The sequence below is a fragment of the Apteryx mantelli genome, chromosome 9 (assembly GCF_036417845.1).
Source record: "Apteryx mantelli isolate bAptMan1 chromosome 9, bAptMan1.hap1, whole genome shotgun sequence".
Classification (NCBI taxonomy): domain Eukaryota; kingdom Metazoa; phylum Chordata; class Aves; order Apterygiformes; family Apterygidae; genus Apteryx; species Apteryx mantelli.
The window spans coordinates 2,539,727-2,567,500 of record NC_089986.1 but is presented as its reverse complement, the minus strand read 5'-3'; the positions used below and the strand labels follow the sequence as shown (position 1 = coordinate 2,567,500).

At 38.5% G+C, this 27,774-nt stretch overlaps 1 protein-coding gene across 1 annotated transcript in view; it reads right to left on the bottom strand.

Moving 5' to 3' along the window:
* The window catches only part of RSRC1 (arginine and serine rich coiled-coil 1), a 170,664-nt gene that overhangs the window by 80,597 nt on the left and 62,293 nt on the right, over nucleotides 1-27,774 (bottom strand). The window contains exon 6 of the mRNA XM_067301560.1: nucleotides 4,168-4,204. Within this exon, the coding sequence (XP_067157661.1) occupies nucleotides 4,168-4,204 (37 nt within the window). The remainder of the gene's footprint in view (nucleotides 1-4,167; nucleotides 4,205-27,774) is intronic.

Here is a 27,774-nt window from a genome sequence, read left to right as displayed (position 1 = left end):
AGACGTTAGCAGTGGCTGCATTTACATACTTAACACTCCAAAAGAAGACTCCTGCGTATCTACTATCCTTTGTCAAGGAAAGTCTTCAGAAGAAGACGATTCAATAAATAAAACAAGTTGAAGGCTTTAACGTTTACCTTATCAAATAGCAAACTAATGACTTACAAAAATTTATGTAAGCAAGCCACCTTGTATGTAAAATGCATTAACTCTATGCAGAATAAGTGAAAGACAGATGTGAAAAACAGGAATTTACATGGAAATAAATACAAACTTCCTTATGGCATCATAAGCTACAGACTAAAATCCACAAGGGTTATGATACCACCAGCACCTTGCAGCACCGTTTTTTCCCCCCACTAATTTGTCTGCCTCCTGACAGGAAGAAATTCTACATGTACATTTTTATTTCACCTTAATTTCCCAGTTTTAAAAGACTTTCGCACTGCTAGACACCCTGTTGAAGTATACGGCTCCCGAGCACAGAGTCTTGGCCCATCACGGGAATGCACTAATCACACTGCCCAAGAGGAAGGAGAAAGCCCAGAGAAGCCATCCACGTCGGCCCGCGCGCGCCTGCCCACCCGCCCCGTGGGTCTGCATTTGGGGACACTCCACTAAATACGCTCTCTTCCCTTTTTGGGGCACGAATAGAATAAATTTCTCAACTCCATACTGCACTGCCATTACTGTACTCCACAGTAATATCATTTCAATAGGAAAAAAAAAAAATGCACCCAACCCACCCGACATGTGCTGAGTGACGGTGAATTCGAGCTTGCAGAATATAATTGATCAGCATGGAATTTTGCCAGGATACTAAGATAAACATAATTACTCATATTAAGAGTGTTAATTAATTGTTTGTGAATACAAATAGTAGGCTGCTTGGTTTTATAGCTCATTAGAAAGCCAACAACTCTATTAGGCATTGCTGCCCAGAAGTTGTATTAGGATGCTGATCTGTAATCACCAGAAGTCTGATGCAGAGGCAGAGAAAGTCGGTGCAAAGTCGACCACGGAAATCACACGCCGAGAAAGAAAAGATAGTGGTACCTAGTGAACAGGTATTAACACTTTCTGGATGAAGGGAGGATTTTTTGACAGGTCTTTCGCAGAAAAACTTTGCGTAAACCACGAGCTGTCCAGAGGGAGCTAACCTATACTAGTTGCCCTGAACGAGGGCTCTCGTATATCCACCACGGCTCCGCTGCTGGCACCCGAAGGGTGAGCAGTGAAGAGCGCTCCCCGCGCCTGCTGGCGGTTATCGATTCCCAAGCAGCGCTGGCAGGGCCGGCACGGCTGGCAGACAATAACTATATGCTTACAAACCGCTGATGGGCTAAACAAGCTATTAATGACAGGTTGCGCTTCATCATTTAAAACGGGCAGACTCCGCTGCTTGACCACAAGGACAAGCGGGTTATTGCTTTGAAACGCTACACAAAGGCACGAAAGAGATACCGCTACAGGATAAACCACACGCATGGCTCCGCGGGTCTTTTTCAGCACAGCTATTTTTAGAAAACGGGGCCTGTTCGGAGTGGCAAATATTTAATCTTCTATCCCAAGGTTGCCACAGTTTCTCAAAATTTGTACTCAGAAGAGGAATTAGGTAAATATAATTCAGCAAATAACCCAAACTTTTGGAATACACAACTAATTTTCCCCATTAAAATCTGTGTTTCATTCTCCTTTTTTAACTAGCTAAAAAATTGCTTCTGAGCAGATTTAGCTATTTGGGATCCCAAGGGAGTGCAATTTTGACCCGTTTCTCAGCTAGACAGACAGGCTAGACAGTCCTTCTCCTGGCGCAAGGCCTGGAAGCAGAGCAGCTCACACAGCAAGGACAGCTCTAACCCGCGCGCTGAAACCCTGAAGCTGAGGAACAGCCACAGGAACAGCGTGCGCAGTTCTCCAAATACTTTTGCTCATTAAAGCACCTATCTTTAGCCTGAAAGTAATTCCAAATTATAATTTGTAAAATATTTATCACTTTTTCAAAAGTAGTAGTTATACCACTTCATTTAATTCCATCTTGTATGGAACTAGATGCTAGATACCAGGATAGCAGATGCTACCTGTACACATGCTTAAACAAGTACTAAAACAGGCTGCAATCATGTGAATGGTATAGGCACGCACATAAAAGGAACGAAAACATATAGACCATGTAAAGATTGTATCACGAATTGGAAAACACCTTTTATATATATGTATACGTATGTACATCTCTCTCTCTCTCTCTCTAAGATTTGACATGCAGATTATCCAATCAATATAAAGACTCTTCTTCTTTCATTGCCAACTTTGGAAAAAAATAGGGTCAAAAGTTCCTTACAGGTACTTGGAAATGCAGTAGTTTAAGTTGTAGAACTAGTGCAATCAGGTGGCTCAATTTTGAGGAATATCCCTACGATTTATTGGGAGTTCAAAAGGTCTCTGTGAACTTGTTGGACATGAATACTCCCATCTGTGCGTGTCCTGGGAAACAGCGGATTTGCTTGAGCACCCATTCCCAGGCCAGATGTTCTAAGATCACAGGGAAAAGGCAAAAAGGCTCAAGAACCTGCAGGTTTCTGACAGATCTTTCACAGAAATACGAGACAACTAACGCATTTAATGAAGACAAAGTTTTATTCAAACACAGCGAGTTACCATGGCAAAGAGCTTCCGGTATTGTTACTCTCCGGAGCATCCTTCCCAAAATCCCAGCGAAACTCTGAGCGCCAGCGAGGGAAATCGCTGGTGCACCACCTCCAGCCCTGCCAGACGCGACGCAAAACCAGAGCGCCTCTTCCTCCCGAACCCGCTGCTTCGAGGTGACGTTATAAATCAGACCTGCAGCTCCAGCTATCGCAGCACTCCCAATTTAGAAAAAGTACCAGTCACGGCCATCTGTCAAGACTACAGCATCTTTATAATGCATTAGAAACATTCCCTGAACCCATCAGATTACAACAGCCTGACACCGGCAGAGGAATGAAACATTTTAAAAATTTATTTAAGAGATTCAACTAGCATGCAAGATACCTAGGAAACTAGCAAACAAGATTAATTTTCAAACTGTTCTAAGAACTATTCGTGACACTCAGCTATTTGTTCCATTTACAGATTCAAAATACTAGTTGCAGTGGAACATTTAATACGCCACCACTATAAAAGGGAAACTATGCCGGAATATACGTCCTTTTCTTCCTGCTGTTAATCCCAGATATTGGTACACAAGCTCCTACAAATAGTATTTTCTAAATGATTCCCAAAATGGAAAGCAACAATGAAAAGCAATTTTTAAAAATCTGCATGCAATAGATTGTGATAAAATTTTATTTTAATAGCAGTATAGAACAGTTTATATTTAGATGTCATATGAAAAATTAAGCATGAATTTAAACATTTCCCATGATATATTGAGAGAAGTATACGTACCATTAGCTGTGAATATTTTGATTTAATGGGATTTAATAATCTGTTCAGATGAACTACTTAATGTTCTGATGATTGCTGAAACTAACATTCTAAGCTCAATGAGTTTCAGACTTGTGACAATATTGTGGTTTTCTCCAGTTTTGATCAACTGATTAGTTTTTAATGCTAAGTATGTCTTGCTATCACTTGAGGTTTGAATATGTTTACTTAAACCAAAAATATTTTGCATCTCAATTATTATTTTATATTGCAGCACTGAATGGAATTTAAGTCAATACATTATTCATAAAGCAAAGACAACAGAAAAACACAAAGCTGTGCACTTCTTTCAAAGACTTCAAATTACTAAAACATACCATATTTATGCATGCAATATTTGATTATGTGTGTGTCTTTTTTTTTTTTTTTTATCACAAGTTTGTTGTTTTCAGATCAGGATATGCCAAAAATCCAACACCAAACAATTTTTGTTTATAATTAAGGCAATCATCAATCCAAGGATTGTAGTCCATTTTATTTTATCTCTACATCAAAAAAAGTAATTTAAAAAAATTAAAATTCCCTTGAAATGGTAAGATAAATGAAAATGTAAGTGCCTTCACATAATAACAGTAAGCTGACCCTCTGGGAAATGGTTGACTTTCTCAATTCAAGGTATTCAAAGCTCATTCAAAAGTGTTCATTTGGAATGCAGATATCAAAGATGATGCAAATGTTCAAGAGAAAATTAAAACTTACCAGATGTTCTAATCCAGCTTTGATGTTTCCAGGCTCCCTATAACAGAAGAACAAAAGTTCTAAATAGTTGCTAAACCCTTGTCTACAATGATTTATGTTTTCTCAGAAATGTCAAAACCGTGTAATTTCTTGAGTATGTAAAATTTTTTACTTTTTATTCCTTAACCATTACAATATTTAAAGAGCATCCATCATCCAAATGAAAAACTGCAGGATTACTTAAAGCCTCAGGTTCTACCTGCCTTACAATTGCTATAAGCTTTAGCCACGCAACAAGACATTCCTTTAAAAAATATTTTAATATAATTATCCCACCACTTCCTATTGAAATTAATAAAACAAATATCATTATGCACTGTCTTATCAAATCCACATTCAACGCCTTCACGGCCCTGCTTTGCCACTGCTTCAATAATAAACTTGGTAAACATTTACAAAGGTGATTCAATCAATGAATCACGTACTAATTAAGGAGGTCACGGCAGGCGTACCGAAACGTTGCATTTTACTTCTGACAGCTGAAAAACATGAGTGTGCAGATAGGAAAATACAAAAAATGCTGCCACATAAACAGGATTGCAAAAATGGACCAAGCTAACAAAGTAAAAACGCTGAAAAGCAAAGAGAATTCAGAGCGAAACTTAATCCTTAACAGACGCTGCTAGGTACCGACACGGGCCAGCTTGCCAGCCGGGACCAGGAGAAACGGCTTGTCCGGGTTACACGGGAAGTGTTAGATGCCTCCTCTCTGCCACTTCAAAAACCAACAGAAACAACAACAAAACCCCAACCAAAAAACGAAGCAAAACCAACGGAAAACCCAAGCCGCCGAGCCGAGCCGAGGCAGCTGCCTGCTGCTTTCCTGGGCTCCGAGGTTACCTGCTTCCAAGCTTCAACTGTGCTTGTTGAGGACAACGGGCTGCATCCACGCCAAGCAGGGAGAAGCTGCCCCACAACTGTTTCAAGTAATTAGTTATTGAACTATATAATGTGGTGTAGATTTATACTTATAATATTACATGTATTTCAACAAATTATTCACCTATATCGAACCAGCCCGGCTAAACCCCAATTCCTTTCCACTGAGACAGCAGCCGTGAGAGACTGAGCCAGGCTTTCTACTACTTAGTACAGGGAACGTAAAGTATGATGTGACATTACACACAAAGGTAGGTAGAAAGTATGGGATTTTACTAAATACCGAAAAAAAGCTGCTTTCAAACACTCATTTTAAAGCCTCACTCTACTTCAGGCAGTATTTTATCATCAGGTTAACTGATATTACTGCAGTCTCAAAGATAAACACAGCACGTGCAAAGCTAATTCCAGATTGCTTTCACGAATAATTTCACCACAGAAATTATCTTAGGCTTTTCAACACAAAGCTTTTATTTACAGTCTCTCAAAGCTTTCAAGAAGTCTACTGCACACTTGTTCCCTTCAGATTTCTCTTGAAGGGAGTCACGGGAAAAGATGCACTTTTCTTGCACCATTATTTTCTTTTTCCTTTTTTTTTTTTTTTTTTTTTTGAAAAAAGAATTTTTTATTCAAGTCCATACATTATTTAGGGAGAAATGAAGACTTCTGCATCCCTTCTGTGGGGCGAACTGGCCCAGGCAGGCTGGAGGCGGCGAGGCGGGGGCGGCCGCCGAGGCCTGCGCGGGGCCTGGCTCCCGCCCCGGCCCTGCCCTGACTCCATCAAGGTCCGTGCAACTCCTCCTGCCCTGTGCTGAAAGCAGGCTTAATTCAATTATAGGCCTCAAAACTGATAAAAATGGTCCTGAAGTGGAAAATGCGAAGAGATTATTGGCAAATGAATAAAGATTTGTATCGAACTAACACACAGGAGTACAGCAGGGCTTTTTTTTTTTTTTTTTAAATCATTCCCTGTCTTAAGTCTTCTGGGAACAGAGAGTTTCCCTTCCCCTCATGCAGCACATCGATTTCTGAATTAGACTGCAATATTAAATAATTAATATACTTGCCATGATTGATGTTTTGCATTAGTTGAATATTAGGTTATCAATCAAAATCCACTTGGTTTAATGTAATAATATTGAAAAACTGTCACTGGCTGTTCATCCAATTTGTAGTTGAGGCAGCACAGATAGTAATATTGGTGTAACACAAGGCTCTAACGCAGGAAATGCAGTGGTTGAACATACATAAGGCAAACATTATCACACTAACCAGGACAAGGTTGAGGTTGTCCTAAATAAACCTTGTGGCACCTGTCACTTGCAATGAAAACCTCTTTCCAGCCAGCGGCTGCCACGCATCAATCAGGCAACGACAGCTAGCGAAGCTATGGCATCACTTTATCTTTCTTGTTAAAAAATATATATATACAAAAATATATATATATGCCATATATACACACACACACAAGTCTCCTATTAATACTGTATTTCAAATATTGTGTTATGCAAAATTAGGAACTGTTGCTACAGCTCAATCACAATGCATTCAAAGTGATTTTTAAAGCATAAACTAACCATAGATTATTACAGAATACATTAATCTTTAATACCATAAAACTGCAAATAAAAGGCAAGAGCTGTTTTATGCACATCCCATATAATAACGCTCCTATAAAGGAACACCACAACAAAGTTATATTAATTTCATATCATTATCTGGTAATAATGTTTTACACAGGCTTACTAAAATGAGTTTTAACACCACCACAGTACACAGGTCCCCCAAACATACACATTTACCTTTCAAAGTCTCCAATGCACGACATTTATTTTTAGTTTTATTAGGCAAGTTTGGTTTTATTCCTGCATTTTTTCAACTATCACATAAGTTCTGAAGTCGCATTTCCCCACCATAGTCAAGAATTTGTGCTGTAAAATACTAGTTGACATGCATATATTTTAAAAGCATACATTACATCCATTAAAAACAATAAGCATACTATTCATGCTAGTCCAAACATTAGCTTTTGGTAACGCTGGACAAAAACACTGCAGCTGAGCTAAATTTGAATCATGGCCATGGGGGACCTGTAACAAGCCAGGAATTCAATTAAGCAAGTGTAGCCAGCTTTTGGATTACTTAAAACCATAATGCAGACAACTAATTGAGATAGTGTTAACTTATTAGTGCTAGTTCCTTTGCCAATAAACTAAAGTCAAACAGAAATATTCACTGGTATTTGCTGAAAATTCTTACTTTAACTTGGACATATATTCACGTTCATAAAAGTAGGTACTCGTATAAAACTAACCATTAATCAAGGGAGCTGAATAACGCAGTATCTTCAAAATATGAATATTTTAGCTATTCAAAAAGAATTTAAGATTTCCCAAATAATTTACCTTATTATAATTTTACAGCAGTTTCAGACACAGGAATTATAGGACCAATACTTGTTTTTTGCACATCTGAGCTAAACAAATCGCTTGGTACATTTGGACACAGTGCGCTGTTCTTCCACTGCTCGTTGCTAGTGTCCCCGTTGTGAAACAGGAGCCTTGGGGCCAACAGTTAAACCAGAAGGTACCAGACCTTCCTCAGGTCAGGGAGGACACTGGAAGAGAGGAAGGAGGAGGAGGAGGAAGAGGAGATGGATAAACTAGTGTCCAGGAGTGAGGGAAAGAAGGAGCAATGGGACACAAGTCTGGGCTGGATGTGGTTCCCAAGAAGCAGCTGGGACTGGATGAGGAAGGAGCCTGGGAACCAGCAGAGCAGCACGAAGTGCACCGGGCAGAAGACAGATTTGATGGGTGTGGGAAGGGGACTGGGACTGGATGGCAAAAAGCAAGCCCAGCCCGACCAGGTGGTTGTCAGAGAGAACAGGATCCAGTTTCTGGGCAACTAGAAACGAGGACAGAAGAGGGGGCAGTAGGAGGAAGGAGGGAGATAGGTGAGAAGCTGAGACAGCAAAGCTGGCAAAAAGAGGTTTTGATCATATACCAGGCCTCTCTGTTTAGCTCTGTACTAGATGGAGAATGTTACTTCATCCGCTCAGCAAAAATAACGTATCTATTGTTAGCGTCATCTAGATTGTAATAAAATCATGACCTCCTCTTCCTTAGCAGTTAAAAAGGTATTTTTCATTTTCTTACCCCTCACCTCTCCCAATGAAGCACCTGGTTGCCACACTATGTCCTGGTTCACCCCGTTATTTAAAGCACTCTGGAGCAAAATGTCTTCAAGATGCTACAATGTTAATGTCATACTGCAATGCCAGTGATAAATTTTATGTTGTTACAGTGAAGCTACCTAAAACCAAAGTCATCTCAGAGGGATATTTTATACTTACCACCAAAATAGGCGACTGTGGCTAGTCTAAGCTTGTTAGTAGGTCTGTGTTAAACTCTTTAAAAAAAAAAGTGTTAAAATAACCAAGCGACAGTTCTGAGAGTTGAGTTGAATTTGTGCTGCCATTCAGATTAGTGGCAACAAACTGGAAGCATGCTGCAATTTTTTTTAAATTTATTTCAAAATGAAAGCACACTAGTTTAGTTCACATTCTGCAGTTCTCTCAAAATTTTCTTGTATCATCCAACAAGTGCATCACATAATACTGTTCAAAAATCTATCAACTATCATTTTCAAATGAATCCCCTTTTTTGTCCCAGTATTCTTCCTGGAAGAAACTCATCGTAAAAGAAGTTCTTGGAAGAACCTCATGTTTTCCTGCTCTCTATCCTCATGTTAACATGCTTCTGCAGGTTACTCTTATCTTATGGTCTTCCCTACAGATCTTTCTCTGCCTAGTGCTCACACCTCCTATTTTCTCCTTCTGCATGCCATCAATCCCCACTTGTATTCTATATGAACAACTTCAAAAGAAACAGCTGAATCTCTTCAAAAGTCTTCAGAGATTCCCTCTGAACTTCATCAGGTGACACTTAATATATTAAATACTTCAGACACTTATTGAAGAATAGTGTCTTGAACTACCCTTGACTACTCCACTGTAATCTGTTGTTACCTTTACTATTTACTTCATTAGTTACCATCATCTTCTCTTGCTATTACCTACCTTTAAAGAACCTCTCCAACAGACTATTAAATTCACCAAGCTCATCTGTTTGGCAGTCTGTTGAGTATTTTAGAACCCAGTAAGGCATCTGAGTACTGTAATCATCTTTTGTATTACTTTGCAACTCTTGATACCGTACTCCAGGTTTTAAAGTAATGCCAGCCAGATTGCATTACTTGGCTTACCTAATACGAGCAACACAAAATGGGATAAACTCATTACGTTGAACTCAACTTGTGTGTCAGTCTAGACTCTCCCCCCACCTCTGCGCTGAAGGGAGAAAAAGGGATAGAAGACAGAAATGAAAACAGGCCTTAGATGTTAGGAATTATACAAAGGGGGATAGTGAAGAGGATGAGGGAGGCTGCTACCTTCAACATACTAGCCAGTCCCTCTCCCTTTTTGAACTTCAAATGCTAAAGAGTCTCTGATGACCCAACACACCTATACAAGTGAGCAACACAGTATAGTTGCATTTAGCAACTATACTGAAGGTGACAGCAATGGGAGAAGCAGAGCAGTCAGCTATCTCTAGACCCTTATTTTTGTATATCATCTTTGTTTCAACAGACTGGCATCTGGAATTTGATTGTGGCCTTTGCTTGATAATTATCTGCTTCTGATAACCATCGTCTGCTCAAAGCTAATGTGCTAAGAGGTGCTTAGCTTGTCATTAGGCATTGTAAAAATACAAATTAATCTAAACCAGATTCAACTCCAACACTACTGCTTTTCCTTCTTTGAGTTATAAAGAAAATTCTGAAAAGTAGAGTTTATCATTTTCTGGTCATAAGTGGAAATTATGTCAAAGGGAGTCTATGAAAGTAAAGAGGAGAAAATGATTTTAAAAAAGCTATTTCCTCCTACCTCTCTTATATAAACATGACAGAAATAAATTTCAATGTTTTGAAAGTAAACAGACAACACATCCAAACTAGTACCACTTAAGCCTATTAACTAATTTAAATGGATTCTGCATTTATGTACTCAAATTGCTTCAAAATAAACTAGAGAAGGAAAAGATACACAAAAGACACACAATAAAACAGAGTCTTCTGGCACATCTGAGATACAAAACCTTTATGACCACCTGTGAAGCACAGCACTGAAAATCAAAATCCTCGAGACTTGAAATCTAGTACTTTAAATTTACACAAAGATTCCCAGTACTACATGCATCTCAGGGTTTCTTGATAATTGTAATGGCTTTAACAGTTCTGGCTTCCCATGTCTAAAAACACTGCTTTTCTCCCATCATTGGTAGATCAAACAAACAAACAGTAAAATAAATTGACTAAAATAATGAACATGATGTAGTAATGCAATGCCAAACTCAGAAAGGGTATAGGTAAGAAGAAACACAGGGCAGTAATCCGACCGTTATTCTGATGGTACAAAACATCTAGAAAAAGCAGCCTAATACTTCAGCTGAGAATCTTATTTTGCATAAAAGAGTTCAGCAAGACGAGATACAGCTAAGCGAGGGACTTTGTGCTACTCTTTCCCTAACCTTTCATGTAGAACAAGTTCCCATGGAGAAGGGAAACTGGTTAGCGAATCCTTCACTCCGACTGCTAGAAAAAAATCCATGATTTTTAGGAATAGTGTGAATGTTGGTTTGCTCTTACTTAATATCAGACTCAAATGGTCTGTAACTGATCCTGAACTGTAAGTCTTCAGAGTTGCTATTACTATGCTCAATGGTTCCCTCGTCCTGCTCACACTAAATTTATTTCACTCAGGGAAAAAAATGGTAAGAAGTTTGGTCAATTACTGATAAATTTAAATTTAATGAAGATTCAAGAAGATTATATAAAGGTCATTTACCAAAAGCAGAAAGAAAAGCAGAAGTTACCCCCTGCCCCCAAACACTCACAGAATAACTTGGAGAAACTGTTGAAGAACTCAGCAGAATATAAGGGAAGCTAAATTGAATCATGCTAAAACCAGGGACTTGAAACAGGACACAAGGTGAAGCAATTTCCATAATACGTTATCCTAGAGAGAAGAAAAATCAGTACCCAAGAGACCTTATCAAATATTCAAGAGGGGGAAAAAAAAATATAGCCATGGCTCACAGAGTAAAATTCAAAATATTTATGCAATTGAAATAAACACTGAAACTAAATGGAGGAAGAAAAAACATAATACAGTGTTGATAGCATCAATATTTTTGAATAGACCCTACAAAACCCCCTTTGTCCCCATACATATTTCTCAGATAAGTGAGAGACCATATGGTACCTAGCCAAAATAACTACCCCAAAAAGCTCCCATTATTGTTGTACCAAGACTTCAGACCCGCTATGGAAATCGTATAAACGATCAGAGTAGGTTTCTTGGTGGTGGCTGCCATTCCTCACATAAACCTGGCAATTCAAAGCACCTAATAGTCCTTGGAGTTTTCATCTGTGTGGGTTTTTTTCCCTTCCCTCTTCTATGCACAGGGTTCTCTTCAGAAGCAGTAAAACCTTGTTAATCAAAGTTTGAATTCCCAGCAAACACGAGCAATTAAGCTTCAGGCTTTGGAGTGTCACTGTCTCTGTTAACCAGATTATGGGGTAGTCTTAAATAAATTAGACAGCTTTGGCCTATTTTACCTTTTCTGTAAAATTATTTAGTAGATATTCAATTAAAACACATCCTGTAGGTGAAAGTGTATGAAAACATTTCAGTAATGGACATTAGTAGTAGTAGGAAGTGCTGCTAATTAGTCTCAAAGTACAAAACTGATTACAAAAGTAGCAGAAAGCCCAGCAGTGTAAATGCACAGAACGCTGCCTTGAATATTAAACAAAGCCGAGCAAGGTTTAACGCTGGTAAACGTAACTATAGTAAAAACTCTCTGGACTAGTAAAGAGTGCTACAGGTTAATGAGGAACATATAAAGAGTGCACAATAATTATCATACCTAACACCTTACCATCTGGGTTTGGATGACTACAGAATATAAACACAGTTTATCAGCATCAAGTCTGGAACTAATTACGCGTGTATTTCTATTAGCATATTTTTAAGATAAATATTTAAAATGTTGTATTTCCCTCAACTGCACTCAACTCCCAGTATTAAAGCATATTAAATTTAAGTCTAAATCAGTGACAAAATTTACATGTTCTAAACTGTAACAATTTGAGTACAATCAATTTTCCATTTTCTGAAAGCTTCTAAATCCCTCTCATTCACCCAATTACTACTGTACTTAAACTAATGAAATTTTATTCTGCAAGAACAATACTATTCTTAAACAAATGTTTGAGAAATATAAGATTAAAAACTTCAACACAAAGAATAAACTCCTAGAGAAAAGATGCAAATAAAATTACTATCATAATCTTTTGTTTTTTATTTGCAAGTATAAAACTGAAGAGAAACAAAAGCATGGAACATAGCATCTGTCATATCAGAATATAAAAAGATGATCCTGGCACAAAATGAAAAAGCTCTAATTCATTTGCAAATCAAGCCTGCCAGTTCTATTTCAAGCTGGCGGTAACTGTCAAGAGTTAACAAGATAATCACTTTCAATCCTGCCTTCAACGGTACATTACACTGTTATTCCATTCAATAAGGCCGTTCTTTGGGGCACTAGATGAATGGTTTTCATTTCTAACTCGCACAAAAAGTTGCAGAAAAAATCCATGGGGCTTAAGAAAGAAATCCCTTTATGGGCATTTATCTGCCGGCACTTGCTTTTAGGCAAAATGAGATATTTGGATACATTGGTGTCCATTCACTTCCTCTATTCCTTCAGGCCCTTGGTCTGCTGATAAAAAAAAAAAAAGAAAGAAAGAAAGAAAGGAAAAAGCCCCCCACACCTCACACAACACACAAGGAAACCTCAATCCTGTTTGTTTTGTTTTCTAAGAACTACCTATGCACATTAAACATCAAGAAATTCTGCAACAGTGTTTTGTAAATACTTCCGTATATCACAGACCACCACATCCCACTGAAGAATCATAGTATTTGAATGGACTGATCTTGGTTTATTTTCATTACAAATTGTAGAAAACATAGTCAGTGCCCATGAAAATTGTACTTAGGGAAATAACTAGTTCTTCATTAAATATTTAATAAATAAAGTCAACTATTAAGAGTAATCTTTCTGTAAAATAAGTTAACATGGAATATGTCTATATTAATTATTTGTAAGTTGTTTTTGAAGACTCCATATTACATATTCTTCCCAAATGGATAAAAATCTTACAGAAAAGATCCTACATTAAGTATTTAAAACTTGTTTGTTGGCAGACAACTTTGCACTAATCTCTGTAAAACAGCTTGATACATTTGCTCAAAATAAATATTGTCTGATGCTGTCTGCATATTAAAATTATATTTTACAGATATGAATATTATTGAATATTCTAAGGACTATAAAAGTGATGATTTAAGTCTTCTATACTAGATTTAGAAACAGATCACTTAATCTTTTCTCCTTCTCCCCCTTTTTTTAAATCCCTATAGATCCCCATTCACACAACAAAGCTAATATCTACATTTATTCTCTTAGCTGAATTATGCTTGTCCAGTATCAGGTCTGTTACTCATATTCAATGCCAATCGACATACTAACAATATCCAACTGTGGATACATTATTTTTTTAATCATAAATCATTGTCCTGAAATTCAGGGACCCATCTTGTGAGACAGCTTCTTACATTATTTGCATACCTTATGGAGAATTTTTTTGATCCTCTCTATAATCCATCACTACAAGTCAGACTACTTCTTCTTACACCCCTAACACAAATGTTTCTTTATAGGAAAAGTTTCTTTTAAGGAAAATCTAAACACTAAGTTACCGGCAGACTCCCAAGCTTTGGTTTTGTTCTTTGCACTTTAGAAGTTTCTTCAGAGGTTCTAAACACAGATGTTCTTATAATTAAAAATACTATAACAAAAAGAAAAACTATATGCCTCTATGCATGCATCATCAGAACACACTCATTTTTGCTCAGGACTGACCCTTTTCAATTCCGTATCAGTTTTTGGTAAAATATTCACCAGCAACTGTCCTCATCCCATATTGCCTACTGCCCTTCCCCCTCCCCCAAAAAAGAATATCAATTAAAGATGAATTAAAAGTTCACACTGTTTGGAGGGATCTGGAAAGGACACAGAAGACATTGCATTTGCTTAGAACAAAAATTACTAGAGAGTGAACGGACAGATTCCAGACAGCAGGTCAAGGCATATTAACTTCAGGTAAGACTAACACGTGCCCAAGAAAACCCCAAGCCTGGCTCACAGCCTGGAGGCACCTGCTTGTCTTGACGTCCCTTCTTCTACCAGGAGCAGTACCCTGTGGTACTGTAAAAGCAAATGAAACAGAAGAACCCCCCAAAGCAAAAACAAAAAAACAAACAGTGTTCTGTCCTGAAGACATTCAGAAGAAGAAGTTAAGAAAAGCAGCACAGTAATTCTTCAGTAAGAGTAGTTATTTGTCTCTAGCGTTCAAAACCAATTAATTACCACAGCCCAGATAACAGGCACGGATGAACCGGCAGTCCTGGGACACGTCTAGTGTCGGCCAAAAGACTATGCAAAAGCAGGTAGCTGCACATTTCCATCACAACTGGAGTCCTGTGTGGCGCTTCGGTAGCCCCGGGAAAGCTCCGCCGCGATGCCCCATGTGCCGCTTCCCTCCCGTTCCGCGCCTTGGGACCGGCCTTGGTCCACCTGCAGCACAGCGAAAACCTCGTGCTCCTTCAGGCATCAGTGTTAGGAGGTATAAAAATCCAACTGGCGAGAGCTTCTCAACTATTTCTCTTTGCATCCCTGCAATTTGGTTCAGCCCTTCAGGTTGATTCCTCTACATTCCTCCACCCAGCCTGAATTTATTTCCCTCGGGAACACAGGGAGCACACTCGGAAAATATTCTAAACAGGTTTAAAAATACGTTTAATCATCAGCTAAGTGCAGGTTGCATTCATATATGAGGACAATATTTCCACAATATCTCCTTAGCATTCGTATACATCTCATCCTGTGCGACTTCCTAGAGTTCTGCAGGTGTTTTCCAATATTCTGAGGCTGCTAAATTATGGACAGCAGCACAAAGATCCTTTACTTCAAGTAGAAGATGCTGAAGTTCTTCTAAAAGGCTATTTTGTTAAAGCCCAAGATCAATTTTGAAAACATATTCAATATAGAAATGGTTTCCTTTAAAGTCAGACTTTCAGTGAGGAAGAATCAAAAATACATAAGTGAGCTTTGGAAACACTCTGTCTTCTACTAACAAGTTTAATATACTGTGTATAATATGCTGCGTTGTAAGACCACAAACTTATAAAAATTAAAGACAGAGCTTGAGCTATTAAAGCTTGATGGGAAATTAATTTCTTGACCATAAATTAAAGAAATAATATTTAATCAAAATAGAAAAAACACTGACTGCAAATTTGACCAAAAATAAGCCTAACAGACAGTGAGAAAAACTTGAAAGTGCCTTAAAATTAATGGAAAGGTTAAAAAAAATTTGAAGATTTTCACAAAGAAGAAAATTTGGAAGAGCAGCAGCTCGACAGCAATTACTAAACCAGTCCCATTCACAGCAGTTATATCTACGTCCCACTTCAGCACTTTTTTTAGTGGTATCCAGACCCAAACAATAGTGATTACTTGTGCACTAACAAATCCCCAAAGACTGTAAAAGCACTTCTAAACAAAAGCAAGACTCTGAACCTCAAGCCCATTTTGATGATAAAATTTCACCATTCAAGAATGAAGAGCTTCAGAGCTGTCAAAAAGAGATCCACCGCGCTTGGAACGAGTCGCAGCGGATCTGTGTCCAACACAGCTGCAGAGAACAGGCCCATTCCCGGCAGTTATCTGACAGGGCTAATAGTTTTCTCGATTCCAAGAGCAATTAACTGTTTGATAATTCAGCAGCAGAACTACACAACGATCTCTAATGGGTCTGTATCTTGCTTATTTGTTATTTCTTTTTCCACTGTTTGCAATGGCTTTTGACTACATAGCTTACAAGTTTATTTTTTTATGGACTATATTAATCAATGTTAAAACTATGCTTTTGGTTCTGTGCTTATTAACTATTTCTCAGAAAAAAACTTCAGAATTATAGAGGTATTGAAGACATTGTTGTCCCTGTGTTGAAAACACTGTTACTGCCTAGAACACAATATCCAAAACATTACAGTGGGTTAAGTAAACAAGAGAATTTTTTTGATCTACAAGTTCCAGTAAATCACAACTTGTATTTTTACAGGAAATTTTACATCTGAAAAAACCTATCAAGTTATGTTGTCTGAACACCTTATGCTGTTTGAGGTGCACCAAAGCCCCTTTGAGGCATCACACACTTCAACAAATCTCCTTTCCATTGTTAAGTCTATCTTTGTTACCATATCACGTTGCTTTTGTTCATTTTACTCTCCAAAATGCTTAATCTCACTAACGTACTTTTAACCTTTAGCTAATACAAAAGACTGTAACATCATCTAGTTAATTTGGCATTTACCATTCCGGGAACTTCAAACACAAAGTCTCTGGTGGAAAACGGAGCAGAATTGGCAACAGCGTGCTTTGCCAGAGGGAGCAGACTGCCGGAAAGTGGCCAGCTGAGGCCTAGAACATCGCACTTGCTAGGCATTATTTTGTATTTTGGCATTCCTTCAATGAAATTAAAATAATGAGTATCTCACACTACTGATTTGCCACCAAGTGGACCAAAATTAGGAGAAAAGACAAAAACATAAAACATGTTTTTGTCTATAGCCAAGTTTTTCCCTCAAAGGTTATTTTCTATGATGCAGCCAAGAGATTCCTGAAAAAGCTGAGCACCATAAACATGGCAGTCGCCAAGGAAACCTGGATCTTAACCAGTTTGGAGCTTAGAGATTAAAACCAGCACTTTCTATTTTACCTGAAGGTATTTTGAAAACTGGTACAGCAGCAAAGTGAAACATTCTACAAACACAACTCCTGCACAAATAAACAGACTTAGCCCTCAACAGCTGTAATTTCTAAGCAATTCACGGACCGGGCAATCTCAGTGACCAGGTGGATCATGGACCAAGTACTTCTGACCAAAAGTGTTTCTAACTTCAAAAAACCAGCACAGATCCATTAACAACCTCAAGTTGCACACCTATCTAACAAATAGCAGTCATGTAGTATCATGAAGCGAGGGCTCTGATGGAGCCTACTTCAAATTTTCAGCAACCTTTTCCCCCAGGAAGAACAAGAAAAATAAGCCGGAGATTGGGGCCTGTTGTCCATAACAGTTGCACGAATCCCTTTATTTTTATCTCTACCCATTTCAGTTCACCTCGGTTACATCATTTAGGAAAGAAGACATGCCGGGATTCACAGGGACCACCCCAGACAGACTCCATGTAGAGGAAAGACATCTGACTCCGCGGTGGGAATGATGTTACCTGATTACGCATCCCCTCCAGCACTCGCCGACCTCGGTGCGTGCCCAGCCTGGCTGCTCGTGAAGGAGTTTCTGAACCATTACAGCCTGATATTCAAAGGCAAGCCAAAATTGGTGCTGGTTTACATTAAAACACTAATCTTTACAGCAAAGTAAGGCAGATGGTTTGGGGTGGTAATATGAGACATCTCAGCATTAGCTGCCCTTGCACGTGAATCAAACTTTTGTGCTCTTTCAAAGGAAGAGCACTCGAGTGAGCAGCTCTTCTCAAACAGAAAATTGTGCCTCCCAGGGATGCTACCAACACTAAGGATTTTTCTCTACTTTATTATAATATTGTAATTGTAATACTTGTCTTATTGTTTTAAAAAAAAATACTTTACCAGGGCAAAACATAACATGTTATTTCGGAAGTCACACCACACCACCAAAACCCCTCATCTAGAAACTGCATGTTCAGAAGTTTCCTAATTTTAGGAATTCCTAGTTGTCTTACTCTTATAGAAAACACAGTATCATCACTACTCTAAAGAGCCTTGTAATATTTTAGTAATGCGATGTCTTACATGAGTATTTCCATACGAAGATCTTTATCAGAAAAGGTTTATTAGAAACAGTAAGTGCTTATTATTATTAAGCTTCACCAATATGCAATGCTGACTGGTTCTAATGTAGCAATATCAAGGCATCTGTCAGATTCTGAAACAACAAATAAAGATTAAGTTGTATAAATGACTCATGTTCTTTGACCGTAGAAATCTTGTGGTTCGCCGAACCAAGTACTTCACCACTGCAGACCCCTGCGCGACACAGCTCCACTTCACAACCCAGCTAGCTCTACAGTCAGCGAGATGGATTTATAACTTGCACACCAGTCTTCACATGGAGGCAAGCTGCTTAATCTCCAGCCCAATTTTTGTCCAGGTGTACTCAACTATTTAAGATGGGCTTTTATTTTGTACATCATTAAAAATGAAAGTTGCACAAACCAATCAAACAGTACAGTCTCGAATCCTCCAAATGTATGACACTGCCTAGCACATCGCTCTTGGTGTATTACAAAGAGCGAAAAATTAGTCATCTTAAGACTTTCCATTTGGCTCTTCTATGCATGGGGCTTACATCATTCACCGTGGCTACAGAAACGAGGACGGATGAAATTAGCACTCTCTAGAGTGCTTATACCCTTGCAGGGTGTCAGCAGCTGTGATCGTTGAATGACAAAAAGCCAAACGCTGAGGAATATTTGAGAATACTATAATAGTCCAGCACCAGGTAGACTTTTTAATTTCAAAATATAGACCTCAAATTCATAGCCAAGGGAGTTGACTATCCCTTGAACATGGAATTGATCTGAATGCAATTACTTTACTCTTTTTAGCTCCATTTGACTTTGAACTAAACATCAATTAGTGCACAAACATAACACTGCAAGATCTGTTAACTCCAATACTGATTTTTCCATAAAAGATCTAAAGCAAATTTATTGGCCTTCATTTAATAGCTTTCAGCAATCACAAATATCACTCATGAAAGCTCAATTTCATTTTCTGATGGTCACTTAAACCCTTAATTCTCATGATAAAATTCTCTGTCTTAGTTTTAAAACCCCTAAATTAGCAAACAAGACACCACATAATATATGCTGCAAGCATAGGTCTTCTCTGAAAAGCTGGGACCTTCAAGTGCTTCAGCTGCGATACAGGCCATTGAGCCATGGCCAATACAAGCCAATTTGAATAATCAATATGACAACCTTATTTTTCTAATGCAAACAGGATTGATACAGTAAGGTGTCTCACTGCCACATCACAGTCATGGCCTCTTTTAACCCCTAATTAGATTTAGGCGATTATCCCTGCTCTTCCTTACAAGTGTACAGCTCGGATAAGAGATGACAAAAGCTATCTGCCACTTACTCAGCCTTTGCAGACTGCAGGTTATCCAGGGAGATACAGGGTAAGATCAGCAAACAATTGTTATTCATATCATCTACAGGTTTAAGATAGTCACAGTTTTCTATACATGCTAAGTGAAAATAGCCCAGAGCATTAGGTAAATGCAAAACGCTTAACAACGCCAGGGTGACACAGATGGAAATTCAAGGTGATGTTAGGGAATTACGTTTAATTCAAACTGGTTATCGCAAGGAAAACTATCTAGCAATGATTTTCTCTTTCAGACAGAAAACACTGAGTTTTCAATAGACGTGTTCATTACTTACTTGTGTTTAACACTGATTATTTTATGTGGATATTTAAAAAAAACAAAACAAAAAAAACTCAGAAACAGCAATCCCAATAGAATTACATAGCTAAACAAAGTACTAAAAGACAGAAAAGATCTATTACAGAAATGTAATCACATTTCATTTACAAGAACTCTTATCTCAAGCACTTAAACATAAAATTTAAACAGTTTTCCATTTTATTGTACCCAGTATTTGAGCTAATAAGATATAAAAGTATAATCATGTTAGCAACATTTCTAATGCATTACATAAACACAGCACCAGATTAAAGGCAGACCAGGAAAAAGAAAGCATGATGTTGCATATAAAACTAAACACATTTCTCCTGGCAGAAATAAATATCACTAGTATCATGTGTGAAAACTGCCATGCTAAAATTAGATCATATGTTTGCAAAATGTCTATTCCCATACTGACTGAAAAAAGTATTTCCGTATGTATTATCCATATGCGAATGTGTTTAACATGCCTTTGTAATCAAAAAAAGTATTCCCCTAGAGTCTGCTTTTATTACGAAGCTGTACAACCACAGAACTGGAAGGATCGTTTATCCAGATCAGGTGCAACACATTCATGCTTGGAGTAAAATTTTTTAGAAGTGTTTAAAAGACACTTGGATAGTATCTTGAAAATCACTGAGAGGCAGTATTTTTAAAATGCTGTGATTAAGCAACCCCTTCCCTGCAACACTTAATATTCAAGATGAAGCTGACTCTCTCTTTGTTGCTTCTCCAGGTTTTATTTCCCCAAAGAACCACTACTAGTCTTCTATTTTCTGCCTCCTCCATCTCCAAGTGCTGCTGCTCCCGTGAATACGACGTAACAGCGCACTTTCTCCTCCACACTCACCCTCGCAAAAGCCGTCTGAAGTCAATGAGACTGAACGCGCTGGCGACCTTTTTGTGCAGCACCCTTGAAACTATATTAGTTCTAGATTTTCATCTATGCACTAGGATGTTTGTCTTTTTACCGTTTCTTATATTCAGGCCTTTCAACAGTTTGTGATTTTAATAGCTCGTTTTTCCTAATGAAGATAAAGGTCCAAGAGATGGCCACCTTGAAACCATACTAGGTACTGCTCTGAGCGGCAATGCAGAAACTAGGGATACGTGCTTCCTCGGAATGATATATGCTCCTATCTACAGCTTCTGACATTTCTCTTTCTCTGTAAAAGTTCTACAATTTCTTTATGGGATATTGCAAAATGTACTACAGATTTTAGAACTCTTTTGAAAATACGGTCATATCTGTTACTACTCCTTAAAAAAGCTGTAAATGCTTGTCTAAAAAAAAAAAGTAGAGGGAGATAATGATTAGTTCTCTTACTCAGGTTACTTGAACTCAAAGAAAGTCAGTTTACAGAGAAATTTATTCATTTCATAAAATTATCATTAACTGGTAGAAAAACAACTAGAATTTGTGTTCTCTACAAGCGTTCTCACCGGCGTTGGACGGAGCCATGCACGCGCTGACACCCCCTCTTACAACACGGCTAACAGAAAGGTGACGGGAGGGCAGCACCAAGCCGGGAGCAGGACCGAGGCCTGCAACGCTGCAGCCCCAAACTACGGCTGCTCGGCTACACGAACACGTCACGCCTGCGAGGCATCTCCGCCCGTTTCGCCCGCGCCAAGGACGGCGCCGCAGAACCCTGCGCCAAGGCCCTTCTGCCGCTCTAGCGCGAAACCCAGCCACACCGACTGAGAGCAGCATCCTCCCCAGCTGCGACACACGGACATCGCGACCACTTGACAAAATTTCACTGAGTATTTTCACTTTTAACCTTTTCCGATATTTTTCGGTTTTGAGATGCTGGCCTAATAGAACTTCAAGCACCAGTGACAAATACCCCACAGCCAACAGTTCAAATACATTCTTTAAATCATACTACTGAGGCATTAAAGTTGAACTACAACCTTCCTTAAAAACATATTATCAGCAGTTGATGTCTACTTTGGATTGAATAACTTGACTATATTGAAAAAAGTTTGCAAATCCACGTGGTGCAGGCTCCATGCAGCAGGAGACAGTGTAGATATATTACTTGATTTTAACTCTTGAAGTGCTTAACTTTTAGTATCACATTAGTGATAATTTTATGTTAAATTCATTTGTCAAATCCTACAAACAATCTTTGTCAGACCTCTCATGAGAAGGGCAGGAGGAACAACTTAAAAATAAAGTGTTTACACTATTCAGACAGTGCAGAGTGCAATTTTCAAAAATAACCACAAGCATATAGAATTACTACTAGCAGGAGGTATAATAGATGGGGGGGGAAGGGGAGCAGGGGAGGCTGAGAGAAGTTAGAAAGAAGGGGTAGATGGAAAAATTAATCTATAGTACGGTAAAAGTAAGGAAAACAGAGCACAGCGGCCTGAGAAGGGACAGCAGACTTTACTAGAAAAGTTAATTTGGCAAATACCATTAACTGCTTACTTAGGCTGCCGCCCCGCCACAAATCGGCCAATGATGTTTCAATACGTGCTACAGCACTTAAAATGAATACAGATGCTCACGTCTTTAAGGTTTTCTCTGTTAGAGAGCAATACCCACGACTTCCGTTAATACCTACGGACTGGTGTTTAAAATACAACAGAGCAAAGACCATAAACTTTCATGCCAGTGGCGATATCCATTACCAAAAACTGTACACATCATGTTTGACCTCACACGTCAAGGGCTTCATTTCAAGAGAATCTGGTATTTGAATTTTCTTTCAGACATCTGATTTAACAGCACTTCCCTGAGTTCTTATAGCTTGAATGCTTAAAAAAAGCAAAGTAGCATATTTATTAAAATAGAAGAAGAATCAAGTTACTTGTGGAGGCCTGAGAAGGTGAGTAGGATAGGGTACAGAACTGGCTGGTCCCTGCATTCGAGGCTACTTTTGCATCTCCGCACCATGCCCTCCACTGAACAGACACAGAAGCTACACTTCGCACTGCACGTGGAAGCTGCCAAACAGCACGAGCTTAAATGCAGCAAGGAGACCTAAAACGCATCAATCCAGACTCGTATGTAACGGAAAGAGAACAACAATGGAGAAAAGTTGATCAGAAGAGAAAAACATTTTGAAGTTCTTAACATGCTGGAATATGCAACATTCAACATCATGCTTCTATGACTTTTTTCATTTATAAATCAGGCTTTCATCTGTACTTTATTGAAAATAAGTGAGCAAAACCCCCAGTGTTCCCATCTAATACTGGTATAGATCTCTCCTCTTGAGAAATAGCTATTTTAAAACTTATAAAATTAATGGAAATAGCTTTTAGTAAGCTTTGGGGCCTAAAGTTTGTTTTGTTTTGGAAAACAGATCACTTTATTAATAATTTGGTGGATTTTAATCTTTTATCCTCCTCTATACAAAACACTTCTTGACCTTTTAAATATGATTTAATGTCTTCCACTACACAAACTCCTACTTTCTCTTCATGCTCACAGAACATCCTGATTTAGAGAAGACCTGCCATAAATTAATTGAAAGTAGAAGCTAATGCTACAGTAGTATCTAAAATTTCATACAGAGATTGTGGCAAATTAATTTATTAAGCAACATTTAATATGGTCAGGAAACAAAGATTTTTATTTTCCACAAGAAAATTTGTAAAGAAAAAAGAAGGTTGCACACAGCTGACCCCGTGTGAGGGGTTGACAGCTTCGTAAATCTGTGGCTCCGCTACAGTACAAAACCAAAGTTCTTATCACGAGGAATAATATCTAGGTGGTTTTACAGACAATTGATCAGAGTTTTCCTGAGCCATCTGTTGGCAATGTACAATCCATAGTACAAACATTATTAGGGCTCGGCAAAATTTTCAGAAGTTAGGCTAAACCTTCCCCCTAACAGTTCGGGTCTCAGTGTCCCCTCCCAAGCTCTGCAGGCACACACAAAACCCCATCGCTTACTCCACCTTCCGCCCCCCGGTGTAACCGTTCCGTGTATCCTCAAAGCCTCCCAAGGCCCCACTCACCTTCACATCCCTCTCTGTGGGCTCAGAATACATTAAACTCTCTTTACATGGCTACCTAGAAGGGAGAGAACTCGTGTGCGTGTGTGCAGGCATGTCAGAGAGGACAGAGGGGAGGAAAGAGGAGAAAGTGAAAAGGAAAAGGGGAGAGGGGAGAAGACAGACCTGTGAAGCCCTCTCACTCCTCCTCTCCTTCTCAGAGGTTGACCATGCCAGTACAAGAAGCATTCACCAATCATACTTTACTACCAAAATACTTACGTATAAATACATTGTCTGCATTTCTTTAATATTTTTCAAAGCGCAGAGTGATGCCCTCCTGACAAGACTCAACAAAAAAAACCCTCTCCCTCTTGAAAGATTCTGATCTGAGCAGCAAAGTCAGACCTTCCTGATCAATTCCTTAATCCGCTTAGAGAGACTAGACTGATCTTGCTTTTTGGATTTCAACCCAGAAGAAAAAAACAAAAACAACAACAACAAAAAAATCATTCCCGACATAAGTCACCATTTAAGGCACTTTGGCTTACAAGAACTTCAACAGTTGGAAGCAGATTAGGAGCAAATCAGAACCCAAGAGAATCACCAGCATGTCTAATACGTTTCCTGTGGGTCTTTCCATTTCTGCCCAGAAAGTCACTCAAAGTATTTGCAGGTCTTTTCCTTTATGGCTCTTTAAAATGTTGCTTTGAACACTATAAATAATGTACAAATTGACGCCTGAAGTCAAAAAGACTAAAAGGATTTCCAGACTTTTTCCAGAAGTACTTCAACTTGCTAGGTTATTGCCTGGCTTGCTGTAATCTGTGAAAACAGGAATGAAACCAATATGACACTGAAGTATTGTTGCTGCAGTAAAATGCGGTGCAGGCTGGAGATGCTACGCTGTATGTGTTGGCAAATTCTGCTGCAAAACTCGAAGATGTTTTATTCCAAGATCGGATCAGATGCAGTGAACAGAGACCAGACATTAAGGGTAAGTGCATCTACTGCATTCTAAAGTCTGCTCTTCTGGGAATCAGGGTCAGAGAAATTCAGTATGTGCACTCGCAGCGGCAGGTTCCCGTTGGGCAGTCTTCTCTACGGGAACGCCTGAGAACCTTCACACCTTACTGGAAAATTATTCTAATGAAATGGTGCTGAAGTAGAAAAACATGCTCTGCTTGCTTCCTTTTAGCGGTGCCCAGCTAAATTTATCCAATTCAGTTTAGCCTACCAGTCCTAGATCATCCTGGATCCTGACAGAAGGGACATCATCAAGGACAGGCCCTTGCTGACATCAGCTGGAATATATGCAAGCAGAAAGATCATGAAATTTTATGCTTACAGCATTAATTGCAAGTGATCAGAACTACTTGATTTTTTAGGTCTTTCTCTTCTTCAAGCAGTTGCTTTTGAAGGCCCTCTCCTACAGCAGCAGGAGCAAATAATGGCAATGAACAAAATAGCTACAAGTATCCAAAAGTTTGAGTCCTCTGGTTTTGTTTGCAGGTTAGAAGAAACAATAACTCAATGGCCTAGACCAGCATTAAACAAATAAAGTAAATAAAATACATTTGACCTGGCCAAAACATAAATCTGTGACCTCAAGGACTCTTTAGTACCACAGACTTGATGTTTAATAAGGCCACAAGCTCTGCCTTGAACCAAACAGATCCTGCAAAATGATAGCATTCATTTAAAAAATCTATTTGCAGATTTACCTGTTCAGGAGTTATTGTCAGTTTTTCCTCTGTTTTATTTAGTAACTAGGGCTTCTACAGTAACAAAAGGACCAAACGGATATGCAACATTGCCTCTACACATTCACTGCAGGGATGCAAGAAGAGAAAGGAAAGGGAAGGGAAGGGATTGCTGCTCCCGAGCGAGACTGTTCTGCAGCGCACAGACCAGATGCCAAGGATGAAACGAGCCTGGAAAGTAAATTCATACTCTTTTCAGCTTTCTAAACATAGGTAACAGATGTGCAAATACGTACGTGTCAAAAATCGTAGGCAGGTTTTTCTCCCGCCTTTTCATAAAACGATCCTTAATTATACAATTGTTTTCTTTTGACAAATTTATTAAATATCTTTACCAAAAAACTGTTACTACATTAACGTTTCCAATTTCTTTTTCTTATTCAGCGGTTTAGATTTCTTCACTTATCTTACACTATTCCTTTGGAGTTCCAAATACCAACAGAAAGGTCCAAGCTTAGATTTGTATTAGAAATACCGTCTCTTTGAACAAAGATGTTTCTCCTTCCCTTCCTGATCAAAAGAAATAGATATTTTATAGTGTTCACAGTAGGTAAGTTCAGTTCCAGAAAAAACATTCTGTATCGATAAAACCTGGGTGAAATAGTGGCAGTTTAATATTTTAATGTTACATTAAATTTCATTTTATAATAAAATGTCTTTTTTTGGGGGGGGGGTTAGTTGCTTTTTGTTTGCTTGCTCAGGGGAGGCAGTGTTTGTGGTGTTTTTGTTTTTACCCATACGATTGCTAAGGACTCTTCTGCTTTAGTTCCACGCTAGCAGGCGCTGGGTACACGGGTAGGTGATTACTGTATCTCTGCAGTTCAGTATCTGCAGGGTGTCTGAATGCTACTCTAACTACTTAAACCCAGTAAAGAGATTACAGCTCACACTAACTGGATTTTCACAGCTCCATATCATTCCGTTTGGATTCCTCATGCACAGATTAAGAGAGCCCATTAAAACAATAGTCAGCTGCTCTCAAAATGCAAGGTGTCTTGGTGAAAAAGAACCAAGTGTTTACATACAGTGTGTGCGTGCATGAGTGTGCGTAAATGAAATATTCTTTCAGAAGGAATACTCTATGTATTTAAGGAATTATTCAATTAAAAAACAAGATAATGCAAATTATATAGTTATAAAAGGACATTCATGGTGGTTGGCAGTTCTAAGGACTGTATAGTTTTGAAAATTTTAAACAGCTTAAAATAATGTGCGTCTTTGAAGATATTGCCTTCAAATGGATTCTAAAATCTATTTCTGTAATACGGAAAAATATCGTTTCCTCAACATAGTACATGAATTTAGCAGGGAAGCTAATTCAACAAGCATTACCACCTGATAGTGTGAACTACAGAACTGCAACACAGAACATCTGATTTTGTACTTACTACCACTACAGAGCTGATTTTTATTTCTTCTTTAAAAGTGTTAGGAAATCCAAAAGTGATACAGATTTATTTATGAGCAGTTCTTTTGGTTGTTAATATTTCTGTAGTGGTTTGGATGCCTATATATATATTTTTTTTACTAGACTTACAAATATATTTTTAACATGAAAATACTAAAAAGAGGAGGAGAAATGGGACCCTACATTTCAAAACATGCGTAACAAATTTTACTCATTCGACAATTTTTTCCAGCATTTCCAAAGTAATTTGCAATAAATAAAAATAATAGTAACACACAGCTGCTTACTATCTAGTTCAAGATAATTCAAAGCATGAGTGAAAGTGAGACAGCTACTCTATGGGTAAGAACTATTTACTCTCTGGACCAACAGGTTCTTTGAAGTCTTCTGTACAGTTGGCATCCACAACTTCGACACGTGCACTGTCCACACTAGAGTTCAGGCAGCGTGTTACAGCTGTCTGGTAGTGAGAGGAGGAAGAAAAAAAGAAAAAAAAAACCATACTGTATGCTGCTCTCTCAGTATCACAGCCCATTAAAGTACCATCTTTTTTAGACTTAAAAAGGGATTTTTAGCAAACAAAAAGAAAACAAGGCCAATGCAGCTAAAACAACAATAGCAACAAATCTGCAGTCCAAATCTGGGTCGAAGGCAAGTGAACCCTACTTCGGGCCTTCGGAGGTTTCTTTCCTTTTCAGGAGGAAACTCTTTTTCTGCTTCCCATTAGCCTTTGGCTGACTTCCTGCAGAGGAAATTGTCCTCATTCGGCCTTTCAGCTGCCTCCTTCTAATTTTCAACACCTGCACCTTTTTTGCCAGCAAAGCCATTCAA